Here is a 14,517-nt window from a genome sequence, read left to right on the forward strand (position 1 = left end):
GTTCCTAATAATAAAAAGAAAGAAAAGTCAAGAAAAATCAATAAATCATTTTCCTTAGCCCTGAAAATGTGTATGTGTAAAGCATACAATAACAGATAAAGATAAATTGGGAATAAGTAATTGCAATATATGACAGATAAAGGCCTATTTTTACTCCAAACTACGGCTTTCCATCAGCTATGTGGTGGTTTTCGGTTGTTGGTTTGGACGGTGAGCGCCGCTGCTCTGGATTCTGGTGGGCAGCTGTAGGCGGGGAGTGCCGAGTTACCTGGGCCACTCCCAGGATCCAGCAGGCCCTCTCTCACTGGGGACGGGAGGCTGGACACTGAACTATGGGTGGGGAGGCACTGGGGGCTTCTTATTCCCAGAAATCCCACTACCTCCCAGGCCAGGCTCCTTCCCCACTCTCTCCTGGGGCTGTGACCCCCTATCAAACCCACCCCAGCAAGGTGGGCCCAGTGTCCTGCAGAGGGCCCGGGCCACAAAGAAGCTCCGTGGATTCACCCTCGGGATGAAGAGAGCCTGGGCCCTGGGTGGTGCAGCCCTGTGAGCAGCTGCGGGTGAGCAGATGCTCTCTGCTCCCTTCAGCCCTGAAAGCTTCCTCTAAGTCTCCTACCCCTCTATCCCCCCAGAGCCCACCTGTTCAGGCAGCAACTCCCCCTCGTCTTCCAAGCCCCCCAGCTTCTCTCTCCTTACAGGATACAAGGGGTGATGTGTCCCTGGGATCCAGCCAATCCTTTCAGAAGATCCTCCCCTGTAAACTACAAGATCCCCCAGAGATGCAGACTCAGGAACCCTGGGTCAGGCCTGGCTGTGGAGTGGACCAGACCACGCGGCCTGGCAGCCCCCATCCCTGATCAGGGAGACTACAGCCCAGAGGGAGCCCTCACCTCGCAGCAGACCCCCTCGGTCCCCTGCCCCGCTGCATCTCCATCACATCCTTGCCCCGCCCCCATCACGCCTTCCCCGCCCCCCCTTTCTCCCCTAACTGGCCGGTGGGTGGGGTTCCTGGAAAAGGGAAGCGCCCTGGCCCCATCCTGGTTCCACTGGGAGCTGCTCTGGGACCCGAGGTGGTGACTCCCCATGTAGGACGTTGGCTTTTCACGTGTGAAGTGACAGGATTGAACTCCATGACCTGTAGGTCCCTTCCAGCCCTAATGCTCCCCAAGCGGGTGCCTCACAACGCCCCCCTCCACCATTCCTGGTCGGTCCCTCCCACGCCGGGGGGTCCTGCCAGCCCCCTGCCCAGGGCCTGGGGGCCCCCCGCCCGGCTGTCCCTTGGTCAGAAGGGCAGAGGAATCACTCAGCGCTTGGCTTTTATGATGTTTATTTCCCACGGTCCGAGTCCCGGGCGGGCTGAGGGGACTGTCCCTCTCTCCGGGCCGCTCCTGGTCGCAGCCAGACACCGGTGGGCGGTCAGTTAGAAGAAGTTGGCCACCCGGCGAAGGGACTGGACGCGCGCGCTCTGGGCCTCCCAGTCGGAGAAGCTGCGGAAGTCGCCCCGCTCCACCAGGTACATGCGGCCGCGGTAGTTGGGCTCCTCGTACAGGACCCACCTAGGCCAGAGGGCGGCGGAGGTCAGGGGCCCGGTGCTGAGCAGCGCAGGGCCCGGCCGCTCCTGTCCTGGCACCGCAGCCGCCGCCCCGCGCCCCTCCGCCCCAGGCCAGCCCTTCACGTCCGTGACCCCATCCCCGTTCTTGGCTTATTTCTGCCCCCACCTCCCGCCCATCCGTTCACTGCCCCGTGTGTCCGGGCCAGTGCTCGGTGAGACACTTTGCACCCAGGGGTGCTCAGTGGACATTTGAAACTGACCAGTCCAGAATGTTCATCACAAGGGCCAGGAGTGGTTCCAGGATGCACGTCCACTCTCATCCCCCCACCCACCCACCCCCACTCCTTCCTGCTCCTGGAAAGGGCTGTTTGCTCAGGCAGCGCCCAGCACATGGCAGCGGGCCTGGCACAGAATGGGACCCGATTACTATTCATTCGTTCCATCGTTCAGCAAATGTGCTCCTGGGTCCACGTGTGCGCCCAGCCCTGCTTCAGGCCCTGGCGAGTCTCACATCAGTCAGACGCACAGGTTCCTGCGGTGGGGTGAGGGGTGACGGAGGCAACTGCATGGTGGAGGAGGGACCCTTCCCCTCCCCATCACAGCTCCCAGCTCCGGGGCAGGGGCAGCTGCTAACGGGCCAGGGAACAGAGACCGGCCGACAAGGATACGGACTGGTCTAGGAGCACCTATGGCTGGGCTCTGGGCCAGGGCAGGAGAGAACAGGGCCCCTCATCACCAGAGGCTATGGGGCTGCAGGGGAAGGGCCCCAGGGCCCAGGTAATCGGGAAGGTTTCTCTCTCGGAAGGGGCAGTGGGGGATGGGGCCCCCACCCTGAAAGTTGTCTCTGCCTGAGGACGGAGGGGAGGGAGTGTGATCTGAGGAGAGGCCTCCGGACACGTGAGGAGCGTGGCTCTCGCAGCCCCGTCCCTTCACTGTCCCTGAGACAAGCAGGCAGCTGGGAGGGCCAGGGGGACACCCCCCCCCACTGAGCCGGGCTCTGGAGCCTTTGCTGAGGGGTGAGGGGGCGGCGGCGGGGAGCACGGCGGGCCTCAAAGCCAACTTGGTCCACACCCGCTCTTTGTCCAGGGAGGCCCTCTCCACCTCACTCTGGCCTCTTTCTCTTTGACCACTGATAGGACACAGCGTTTTTCTCTGTCAGTCACGGAGGGGCTGGGGGCCTTGGGAAGCAAAGCAGGCCTCAGTCTCCAGGCCCCCGACAAAGGGGCTACATATGCAGGTCTGGCTGCTGGGGTCCCTTCTGGCCCAGGCCATGGGGTGCTCTGACCTAAGGGTTTTTGTCCACGGACCCCAAAGCACTCTGGTGCTGAAGGAGGTTTCTCCCCAGGAGACACATCCTCAGAATCTGTGGGCCCATCCAGCACAAGGCCAGCTGCCACTCACCTGCCACCGCCGTCCCTCTCCTCCCCCGTCCCAACCCCACATCCGGAGCCTGGCACAGTCCGATGAGGGTCAGGGGTCGGGCATGAGGAGAGAGAGGCGGAGAGTGGGAGTGAGTGGGGAGCACCCGCCAGGGAGCATCGCGCGGGCCGGCGCCCATCTGGCCTCTCCCCCCACCTCTCCCGCCCCACCGGCCTCCCCGTGCCCACCGCATCCCCGCACCCTGCCCATGACCTCCCCACACTCCCGCCCACACGCTGAGGCCCAGGCCTGAGGCACCTCCACGGGAGTCAGCCCCTCCCTCCCTCCCTGGAGGAGCTGGGAAGGACCCCCAGCAGTGTCCTGGGCTGCCCTGGAGCAGTTGGGCGTCCCCAAAAGGAAGATGAGGAAGGGACCAGCTAGGCCTCCGCAGGAACCCCTCACCCTCCCCTGCTTCCTGCCTTGGGGCAGCCAGAAGGCAGAAGGAGGGAGGGAGGGGCACGCCGTCCGCCATCGGCACCAGGACTGCGCCCTTGGGAAGTGGGCCCCGAGATGCTGGCACATCTCTTCCAGGTGCCCTTCAGGACACGGGTCTGTGGGGACAGGCCATTCCTGAGCGACTTGGGACCCAAAGAAAATGACTCCTGGCAGGTAGGAGGTGGTGGGGAGACCCACCTTGCACCCCCAACCTCAGATGCCAGGAAAGCCCTCGAAGGAGGTCACGTCCACACTAGAGGATCCTGGGGGGCACCACTGGGCAGCTTTTCCTTGCCAAGGGCTTACATTGTTTTTTTTTACAAGTTAAAATCACAGGAGGCCAAGGGTGAGGGCTCCATGGAGAGCGGGGCAGAGCCCGGGTCCAGACGTGGGGCCCACCACAGGCAGTCCCCCGCGGAGTCCTCACCCCTCTGGGCATCATCTCCTCTTAGGTGAAGTGGGGGATGAAGTCCCTACAGTCAAATCTTAGCTCCTACCTTCTTGCCTTTTTCTCTAAACAAGCCCCTGGAGTCCCGGGGGTGGGTGGAGGGGGACTGGGCCTTGGGGCTCAGGACACCTTCTACGCAAATGTTCGACTCTGGCCTCACAAGACACAACTTAACCAGCAAATGGTTGTTTGGGAATTCTACCCCCGGATTCCCAGGTGCCATCAACTTAGGGCAAACCTGGAATTTCTGGAAGCCCTTTGGGTCAGGGGCCCAGGGCCCAGCAGCCAACATCTGACCTCGCAGGGGAAGGTGGGGAGAGGTCTTCCTCCAGCTCAGCCACGTCTTCCTTCAGTCCCTCCCACGACCACTCGCTTGCACCCTGATCCCGTGCCTCAGAAACATAGACAGCAAAGGGATCCCGTAGCTGCTGAGAGAAGAGCCAGCCTCCTGGGACCCACGTTTCGGGTCTCTTCTCCTGGGACGTGGGGCTGAGATCTGGGGAGACACCCAGCTCTAGATCAGGGACAGTCTGACTTGAAGCCAAAGGCCTGGCTGCAATCCCAGCGGGGCCACTCCCAGCGGGGTGGGGTAACTTTCTGGATCTCAGCTTGCTTCTCTGTAAAATGGGAAAACGCTCTCCACCCAGCTGGGCGGATGGGGTGTGAGCAGGGGCTGTGAAACTGGCACAGAGGGTGTGCACAACGGGCATTCAGATGCCCTCAGCTGGTGGAAGGAACCGGGTGTGCAGGAATCGACGGAAGCACAGGGTTCTGATGGCTCTCTTGGGCTAGGGCGGACGAGCCCCCCTGGGCCTGGGGAAAAGCCTCCCAGCCACTCTCCATCCCCCAGAAGTGAGCCACTGTGACATCATCTCCCCAGGAGGCCAGCGTGGCAGGGCTGGGCGTGTGGTAGGAGAGGTCCAGTTCGGGGTAAATAAGGGGTGAGCATGTGGGCAGGGCCACCCTCGCCAGAGCAGACTTCTTCCAGCTCGAGAAAACCAAAGCGCAGTCCATGAGCTCAGCCTAGTCATAGAAAATGGCTAGGGCTGCAAAGTGCCCTCCTGCGTCCCCTCTCCATGGCCTTCCTGGGCCAGGGGGACAGATGAGGGAGGGAAAAGGTCTCTGGGCAGGGGACAGGCTGCCCCCCTGCTGGGGTCTGACCCAGCCCGGCAGGCGGGGAACTGTGGTCAGTGGCCACGCGGGTTCTACTCACGCTCCGTCCCCGTACACCTTGATGGCGTTGACCCAGTTCTTGGTCCAGCCCTGACTCTGAAGGAAGGGACAGTCGTCCTTGAACTCCAGGCACTGGCCCGTGAAGTTGCAGCCCTCGAAGATTTCTAGGCGGAAATGCTCCCCATGCTGTGGGCCCCCCGCAAGTGGAGGAAGGAAAGAGGGTGAACAGTGGTGACGTTTCCCGTCATAAACACGAGCCCGTGTGGGCAGGAGCTTGGCCCCACCCAGCACCCAGGGCACCCGTGAGCTCCTGGGCTGGGGGGCCGGTGAGTACCCTGACCTCAACGCACGCCCCTCAGACCAGAACTGCCGCTCATTCTTGCCTATGAGATTTGGTTGGATGAAAGGGGTCTATTAGTTTAAAAAGATTCAGAGCCCCTGAACCAGTCCAGTCGCTTCTTTCTTCAACTGCAGGACCCAAGGTCCAGAGAGGGCCAGACCTCCTGGGACAGCGGCCGCCCTCGGACCGGCCCGGGCCACTGGGCTTCCTCCTGCCCCAGACATACCACCACATTCCTCTACCCTTCACCCCCTCCTGGGCCACAGGCCACTGGCAGCCTTTAAATGATAATATTTTACAAACTGTAATAGAACGTTTATTAAAACACGAAGCCAAAAAGCTAAAACAAATAACAGGGATCTCATTTGCTGAAATCCCTGCTGGCTCCCTGGGACGAGGACATACATCTCCCCATCAGATTCCCTGTATTTCCAAAGACCGAGGTGGGCCAGCTCCCCACCGGCTCTGGCGCCGGCAGGGGCTGGGTCTGTGTCACAGCTGGCCCCAAGGATAGCTCTTACGAGAACAGCATTCGAAAGATACCCAGGATAGTTTTCATATAAATAGCATTATGCAAGACCCAGGGCCAGCCATGGTAATTCCTTTTTCCAAATGTCCGTGACCCGGTGGAAATCTTAAGAAAGCATTCTTACAATTTGAGAGGCCAACGCCCAGCTCGTTTTGCAACCCATGTAGAAAAGAGAGGGGTTTCCACACAGGAGGCCCCTCCCCTGGGGGTCCTCAGATGTCCGTCCAGGAGAGGGTCCTCCTGCAGACACAGGGCCGAGACACTCTGATAAGTTGTGCACCCCTGGTCTCGGGAACCAGCCATTTCCCACCCTAGCTTCCAGAGCTAACTAAAGTCCTAAAGTTAGGACTTTAAAGTGGAAAAATCCTAAAGAATGGGGATGCCCAGTTCTCAAACCCTACCCTCAGGGCAACTTCGCCATGGGGGAGTGACACGTCTCATTGGCTCTCCCACACATACTGGGCGGCCCTGTGAAAAGGCAGCCACCTGCTGGCTCCTGCCTCCAAATTCCCGCTGCCTGGCCATTGATACCTAAGCTTCCTCTGTCGGTCACTCCATCGAAGGCTCCTGAAAAGCACTAGAAGATGACCTGCCTGAGTGGACGCACCAGGACCACATCAGCTTCACTTTAGCTGAATGCTCCCCCATCTGGTTGCCGATCCAAACCTCTAATGTTTTCAATAGCATTTTAAGTGGAAAATTCAGCAAGATTTTGGCATCAGAAATTGAAAGTGGTTTCCTGATACATGGCTGAAAACGCAAGCATGAAAACTCCCAGGGTTTTCCAATTGGGTCCCCACGCACAGCAGTGGCTGGGTCTGTGTGGGGACATCTCTTGGGCTTAAAGATCCCACGGTCTCATCCATTCCTAAAGCTGGGAGGGCCCTGCCCCCCCGCCCCCCGATTACTCATCCCACATCTGACCAGGCCTAACCGGGCCCTGGGTCACTCCAGCAGGAAAACCCCCATCCCGGCCAAGTGGAGTGGCCCAGGCCCACTCACCATTCCAACAGGCCGACAGGAGCCCATGTGGTCGTTGTGTCTGTTCCAGCGGTAGAAGTCAGGGTAGTCGCCGTGCTCCAGGACGAACTGCTGGCCCCGGAAGTCGGGGTGATCAAAGCAGACCCAGGCCCCACTCTCCACGCGGACAGAATTCACCCGGTTCATAAAGCCTCGGTCTTGTAAGTTGTCACAGTCCCCGAAGACCTCCAGCTTCCGCCCCGTGAAGTGCTTGCCCTCGTAGAGAGTAATCTAGAAAGGCCAGGTTAGAGGACCCAGGTTAGAGGAGCCAGGAGTCAGGGGCTTCTCTCCTGTCAGTTTTGGGAATGGACACATGGGGCCCAACATCCACCACTGAACCCCAGTTCCCAGGCCCTGAAGCCCCGACCTGCGGCATACAGTAGGCACTCAACGCTGTCTGTTGCCTGGGTGAGAGAATGCCTGGATGGTGGGTTGAGGTCAGACCCAGCACCCGGCTCGCCCCACCCCAGGAGGCCATGGTTGAGCAGACAGATCTCAGAAGATATGAGGGGACAGGGATTCCCCTTTGTCCAGGGACCCGTTTGAAAACAGGGTCTTTTCAAACTCCCACTGCATTTTTTAAACTCAATTTTTTTTTTTTTTTTTTTTGCGGTATGCGGGCCTCTCACTGTTGTGGCCTCCCCCGTTGCGGAGCACAGGCTCCGGACGCGCAGGCTCCGGACGCGCAGGCTCAGCGGCCATGGCTCACGGGCCCAGCCGCTCCGCGGCACATGGGATCCTCCCAGACCGGGGCACGAACCCGTATCCCCTGCATCGGCAGGCGGACTCCCAACCACTTGCGCCACCAGGGAGGCCCTCAATTTTTGTTTATTGTTGAAACATTAACATCCAACGAAATGTTTCAAAAGAAAACACTTCACCTACAACCCTATAACTGAATATTCACTTTCCAGAAAGTCAGGTTTCCGAGACTGGGCCCCTTAACAGGAGATATTGAATCCAACAAGCCAAGTCAGGGCCTGGCACGGGATTAACGGCTCAAAAGAGGGCTTTTTCAATGTAACCCCGTCCCTTTGTGTCCTAGGCCTCTCCTTTGGGTGACATGCATGTGTCAGATCTGGAGCTTTCTAACCCAGCGGTCAGTTCAGACACTGTGTCCTATGTTGATGTAGCACTGATGGGTGGTCCCTGTTCCCAAACTAAACATGAACCAGATGGTAACTAGACTTGCTGTGGTGATATTTTGATAATGTATAAAAAATATACAATCACTGTGTTATACACCTGAAACTAATACAATCTTGTTAGTCAATTGTACTTCAATAAAAACAAAACAAAACAAAACAAAAACAAACAAAAGAACCATACCAACCCCAAAACTCACTCATTTTCTGCAGAGGAACCTAAAATTCCAACTCTCAATAACTCTTTGGGTTTCAAGAATTGTGCTCCTAGAAGGGCCCTGGCAAAGTAATGTTACCTGGGGCCCAGTAACTGTGGTCATGATGTATGTGTACGGTTACTGATGGTAGAACTGCTCCTCTGGGCCCCTCGGAGTTAGGCAAGGCCAGATGCTTTGGCCAAAGGGATGTGTGGTCGTGGAAGCTTTGAAAACCACACACCATTTCTCGTCTCTCCCTTTCCCTCTGCTGATATCAAGGTGTCCCTCTGCAGCACAGAGGAGGGTGTGCAGACCACAGTGGAGGTGAGCTCTTGGGGTTGCTGCTGAGGCATAACTTAGCCCCTGCAGACAGATACAGTAACGCTCTCAGCCACTAACCTCAAATGTACCCCTGGAAACCAAAGGCAGTCTCAGATTAGCTAGAATAGGGAACCAGGCAAGGAGGTAGAGATCCAAGTTTGCCACTCTTCCTGCACGAGGCAGGTCTGATGGAGGGCTCCCCCCGCCCCCAGAGATTCAAGGACAACTGGTCACCCCCAGCATTCGAAGGGCGGGCCCTCAAATTTCAACATTTTGCAGAGAACCTGCCCCAAGTGCCCCTGAGCGGATCCTGAGGAAGGAGCAGCCTCAGGCAAAGAAGCGGGGCCCAGGGTCTGCAGGGCAAGTCAAGGATCCCCACTCCAACCCCGGCACCCCTTAGGTCTGAGCGCCGTCCCTGCGCCGGGCTCTGGGACAGGGGCTTGGCGCCGCAGAGCCAGTGCTGGAGGGACTGGGCGGAAGAACTCCCCACCCACATCACAGAGGCCCTCAGCCGGGGCCAGGCACCCCGTTTTGTTCAGAAATTTAGCCCACTCTGCTCGGGGCTGTCAGATGCAAAGGGCCTCAAGCGGGTTGGCCGCCCCTGTCCCCAGCCCCCACCCTGAGCACAAACAGCAACGACAGCGGGTGTCTGGGCCCCGCCCTGCGGTCACCCTGGGCGGCGGCGGACGGACGCGGGAGCTTAGAGTGGGCACTCACCTTCCCCGAGCGCTGCGCCATGGTGCGCCTGGTGCGCGGTCCCACCGGCCCGCGGGGGCCCCAGATATAGCGGGCGGCGCCCTGCTGGCTCAGCGCCGCCCCGACAAAAGATTTGCTGGGCCGGCGCGTTAGTGCTGTCGGGCGTGCTAAGCCCGCGAGGGGCCGCCCGGCCCGTGGGACCCGACCCGCCCCCGCCCCCGCCCGGGGGTCTCCCTGGGGCTACCGCGCCCGCGAGGCCCGCCAGCCCCCAAGGCCTCCTCTCTCGCCGACCCAGCCGGCCTGCCGGCCCTGCTGAGTCAGGACGGGTGGGCCCCGCCCCGCCCCCCGACGCCTCTGCCCTGGGGTGGGGTTCCTCAGGCTCCCCTCGCCCTCCCTCCTCCGCACAGAGCCTTCCCAGACCTCCCGCCGCGCGCTCTCCCACCCCGGGGACCCAGGCTCACCTTGCTACGGAGTTCGCTTTCTCTTCGAGTGAAGAAGGATGGGCCCCTGCTCCAGAGGGCAAAGACAGCCCCTGCCCGCCCCCCTGCCCGCTGCTCTTGTCCATCCCAAGGTGGTGTACCCCACCCACAGTGAGGCCAGACAAGCCGAAATGTTGGAGTTCAGCACAGAGAAGGGTTTCTTGCCAGGGGCACGAAAGGAGAGCCGGCTGGGTCATGCTCAAAAGGCTGCAACTCCCTGATGGGTTTCAGGGACGGTTTTTTTATAGGCAGGGTGAGGGGGGGAGTGGCAGGGTGTGAAGTGACCCGGCTCCTGCACAAGTCTCTGCTTGGCTGACGGTGAGGTAGTGGGGTGGTGTCACAGGGGTTAACGGTGATCAATCGTCAGGCTCCAGTAGGCCTGGGGGCTACAGCGCTCATGGTCATCAAGTAGTTAACTTCTTCCATTTGGTGGGGATTTTAGCATCTGTAAAACAACTCAGGAAATGTGCATCAGATACTGTTATCTAGACACTTCAGGGAGGAAGTAAGGATTCTGTGACGCCACATGGCTGATTGACAGTTCAAATTCTTACCAGTTCTCCTGGCCCCACTGCTCTTTTTATCACTACATGTTCACATCCTTCCACTCATTAATTCTTTTTTTTTTTTTCCTTCGATACGCGGGTCTCTCACTGTTGTGGCCTCTCCCGTTGCGGAGCACAGGCTCCGGATGCGCAGGCTCAGCGGCCATGGCTCACGGGCCCAGCCACTCCGCGGCATGTGGGAGATCTTCCCAGACCGGGGCACGAACCCGTGTCCCCTGCATCGGCAGGCGGACTCTCAACCACTGCGCCACCAGGGAAGCCCCACTCATTAATTCTTGAGCCAGGCTTTTGTGACTCAGGGGAGGCCTGGGAGACTACAGCTTTTCTACAGACAAGAGCCAGGCAGAGACATGGGGGGGAGGGGTCTGTCAGGAAGGTCCCATAGCGTCCTGCTCTGTTACACTTTGGTCTTAGCTCCCAGCCCCACCTTAAAATTTCTGCTCCAGCAGCACCCTGGGCTGCCCCTACATCTCTACGCCAGGCTGTGGTCCTGCAGACTCCACTTCTGCTGTTTTGCCCCCCAGAAGGCTGTCTCTCTACCTCTGCCCCTCTCCGCCTAGTCCGTGCTCACCCTTGATCCATTGAGGTGTCACCCGCCCCGACGCAAACCCCACTCGCCGGTGGGCCGCAGTTCTCTGCACCGAGGCCACCCTGGACGGCAAGGACGGGTTTACAGAAACACGCAGCCTCACCCCAGTGTGGGACTTTCTCAGGGCACAGACGTTCTTGGCACATAACAGAGGCTCAAAGATTGTCTGTGGAATGAACAGAGTCAGCACTGAGGCCACAAGATGCGCACCCCCAAACTGCCGGGGAGATGAGACGTGCGCACGGAGAACAATGCAGGGCGGTTAGCTGGGGCGAGGGGCCAGACCTGAGCTCGAAGGAGACAGAGCTCATCCAAGCCATGGTGACCCCAGGGGGCTTCACAGAGGACAGGGCAGAGGACACGCGGGTGCGGGGAGCAGTCTGAGCTGTTCTCAGGAAAGAAGATTTTTATCACCGTTTCACGGATGAGACACTTCAGGTCCAGGAAAAGGAGGTCGTGGACTGTGGAGGCACAGGGGTGACCTTGTCCCTGCTCTGGGAGGCTGGCACGTGTAGTGCAGACACTACCACCTGCATGTCACCCTTGCATCCAAGGACAGGCCTCCCAGGGGGCCTGGTCTGACTGTCATCCCCACAGGCATCCACACTGGCCAAACCACATATTCTAACGTTTGCTTTCGGACATGGGCCCTGTTGGGGAAATGGAAATGAAAACAGAATCTCCCAACCCAGAGAGCCTGTCCATATAGGTTGAAGAGAAAGAACAGTGGTATTACTGACTAATCATTAAACCAAAAGATGATGCGTCCCAGGCAATCTGCTACAGCGACTGCCAAGACAGAGAAAGCTCAGCCTTTCGTAGAGTCAGGCAGACATATTCATTAGGTACATGTTCTCAAGATAAAATTGCTAATTTTCTCGTATCTTTATGCCCAGATACGAGAAAATCAGGCTTTGCAATAAAATAGACTTTGCAGTTCAGAGTAAGGTGACAGCTGAAGTTAAGCCCCTCTCCTCCCAGGAGACTGGGAGGTGGGACATTGTTTCAAAGAGATAGCTCCCAGCTGCTACAGGAAACCTTCAGAGTATTAGATTGGTAAGAGGTTTCTTTAGCCAGTAAAAAGGTGCACGTAACACACCATTGTAAAGCAATTATACTCCAATAAAGATGTTAAAAAAAAATGGTGCCCATACATGTGAAAAAGACAAAGAAATTCTGGAAGAAAAAGGGGAAGTCTCTTCCCTTGTATTCACCTGGGAAAATAAGCCCCTTATTATTTTTTTAAATATAGGCTTTATTTTTCAGAGCAGTTTTAGGTTCGTAGCAAAATTGAATAAATGTATAGAAGGGTCCCATACCCTCCCCACCTCCACGTATGCTGTCTTCCCCACCATCAGCACCCCACCCAGATGGTACATTTCTTGTAGCTGATGAGCCTATATTGACACATCGCTTGACACATCGCTGTCACCCTAAGTCCACAGTTTACATTACAGTTCACTCTTGGTGTCGAGTTTTGACCACTGTATAATGACATGTATCCATCATTATAGCATCATACATACAGAGTATTTTCACTGCCCTAAAAATCCTCTGTGCTCTGCCTATTGATCCCTCTCCCCCAGCCCCAACCCCTGGCAACCACTGATCCTTTCATTGTCTCCATAGTTTTGCCTTGTCCATAGTTGGAATCATATAGTATGTCGTCTTTTCAGATTGGCTTCTTTTATTTTTTTTTATTTTTATTTTTTTTTTCCTTTTTGCGTTATGTGGGCCTCTCACTGTTGTGGCCTCTCCCGTTGCGGAGCACAGGCTCCGGATGCGCAGGCCCAGCGGCCATGGCTCACGGGCCCAGCCGCTCCGCGGCATATGGGATCCTCCCAGACCGGGGCACGAACCCGTATCCCCTGCATCGGCAGGCGGACTCTCAACCACTGCGCCACCAGGGAGGCCCTCAGATTGGCTTCTTTTAATTAGTAATATGCCTTTACATTTCCTCTATGCCTTTTTTTTTTTTTTTTGTGGTACGCGGGCCTCTCACTGTTGTGGTCTCTCCTGTTGCGGAGCACAGGCTCCGGACGCGCAGGCTCAGTGGCCACGGCTCACGGGCCCAGCCGCTCCGCGGCATGTGGCATCTTCCCGGACCGGGGCACGAACTCGCGTCCCCTGCATCGGTAGGCGGACTCTCAACCACTGTGCCACCAGGGAAGCCCTCCTCTATGTCTTTTCATGGCCTGATAGCTCACTTCCTTTTAGCACTGAATAATATTTCATTGTTTGGATGCATCACAGTTTATCCACTCACCTACTGAACGACATCTTGATTGCTTCCAAGTTTTGGCAATTATGAATAAAGCTGCTATAAACATTCATGTGCAGGTTTTTGCATGGAGATAAGTTTTCAACTCCTTTGGGTAAATATCAGCAATATGATCCAGCAATTCTGGATCATATGGTAAGCGTATGTTTAATTTTGAAGAAACTGCCAGACTGTCTTCTAGAATGGCTGCACCATCTTGCATTCCTGCCAGCGATGAACGAGAGCTCCTGTTACTCCGCAATCTTGTCAGCATTTGGTGGTGTCAGTGTTTTGGATTTTAGCCATTCTGATAGGTGTGTAGTGGGATCTCATTATTTTCAGAGTGTCTTATCTTTAATTTGTATTTGCCGTTACTATGCCAGGGCCAGAGCCCACAGACAATGCACACAGGTGATGTGGGCAGAATTCAAAACAGAGCAGTGATTTGGGGTATTTTCTGCAAAGAATACTGAAAAATGACCAGTCACAAGCCTCAGAGAATTGGTAAAAAATGAAACTGTCGATAAGATTTCTGCAATTTTAACCTCCATTCCCCATTCCCAGTGCAACATCTCAATTCTCACTCAGGCTTTTCATTATAAGGAGGTCAGGTCTGCCAAGACTCACATGATATATGTGTGTCTGAGAAGAGGTCCTCCCCTAAATAGCTATCAATACATACATATACAAATGCAAGACTGGCAAAACCTCACCAGTAGAGAGTCATTTCTTTGAGTAAATCATCTTCAAAGCATTGTTAAAATGTACTTTGAAATAGGTGAGATCTTAAGCCACATATGACAGCTAGTTGAGGACAAAATACTGGGGGAATGGGCTCAGCAGAAGTGTGGTGACAGTGGAAGGAGCAAGGCTGAGGATGCTATCTTGATTTCTGGAAAATCTCAGTAACATGCAAACTTAAAAGCTGTTAGTAGCTGCTCAGTGTCAGAAAGTTGCAAAATGTGTGCTGATTCAGTGTCCACCTGCCTGCCTCCATCCTCCTGCCTCTTGTTTTTGTCAAGTCTCTCTCCCTTTTGGGCAATTTAGAGCATAGAGAGCTCTAGAGAATAAGGAACAATGACACACCCACTACCCAGGTTTGTCAAATATTAATGTGTTGCCATGTTTATGTCAGGTTGATTTATTTTCTTTAAAGAAAGAAGTCAACAGAAGCTTTCCCTCCCCACATATACCCACTACCCTGATTTTTGTGTTTATCATTTCTTTGCATGTTTTCACATCTTTACTGTCTATTTGTATACCGGGAAATAATACACATTTTTACAATGTGGCAATATTGTATATGCATCCTTCTGCAATTTGTTATTTTGTTGTTAGTGACCCCAGT

General features: G+C 56.1%; 1 protein-coding gene across 1 annotated transcript; it reads right to left on the reverse strand.

The window, feature by feature from the left end:
- Window positions 1-1,420: 1,420 nt before the first annotated feature.
- CRYGN (crystallin gamma N) lies at window positions 1,421-9,317 on the reverse strand. Its single transcript, XM_060108741.1, has 4 exons — window positions 9,297-9,317; window positions 6,899-7,147; window positions 5,068-5,213; window positions 1,421-1,556 (listed from the first exon to the last, which is right to left on the reverse strand). The coding sequence occupies exons 1-4, from the start codon at window positions 9,315-9,317 to the stop codon at window positions 1,421-1,423; spliced, it is 552 nt and encodes a 183-aa protein (XP_059964724.1).
- Between the last annotated feature and the right edge of the window lie 5,200 nt (window positions 9,318-14,517).

The sequence above is a fragment of the Mesoplodon densirostris genome, chromosome 9 (genome assembly GCF_025265405.1).
Source record: "Mesoplodon densirostris isolate mMesDen1 chromosome 9, mMesDen1 primary haplotype, whole genome shotgun sequence".
NCBI classification, from domain to species: Eukaryota; Metazoa; Chordata; class Mammalia; order Artiodactyla; family Ziphiidae; genus Mesoplodon; species Mesoplodon densirostris.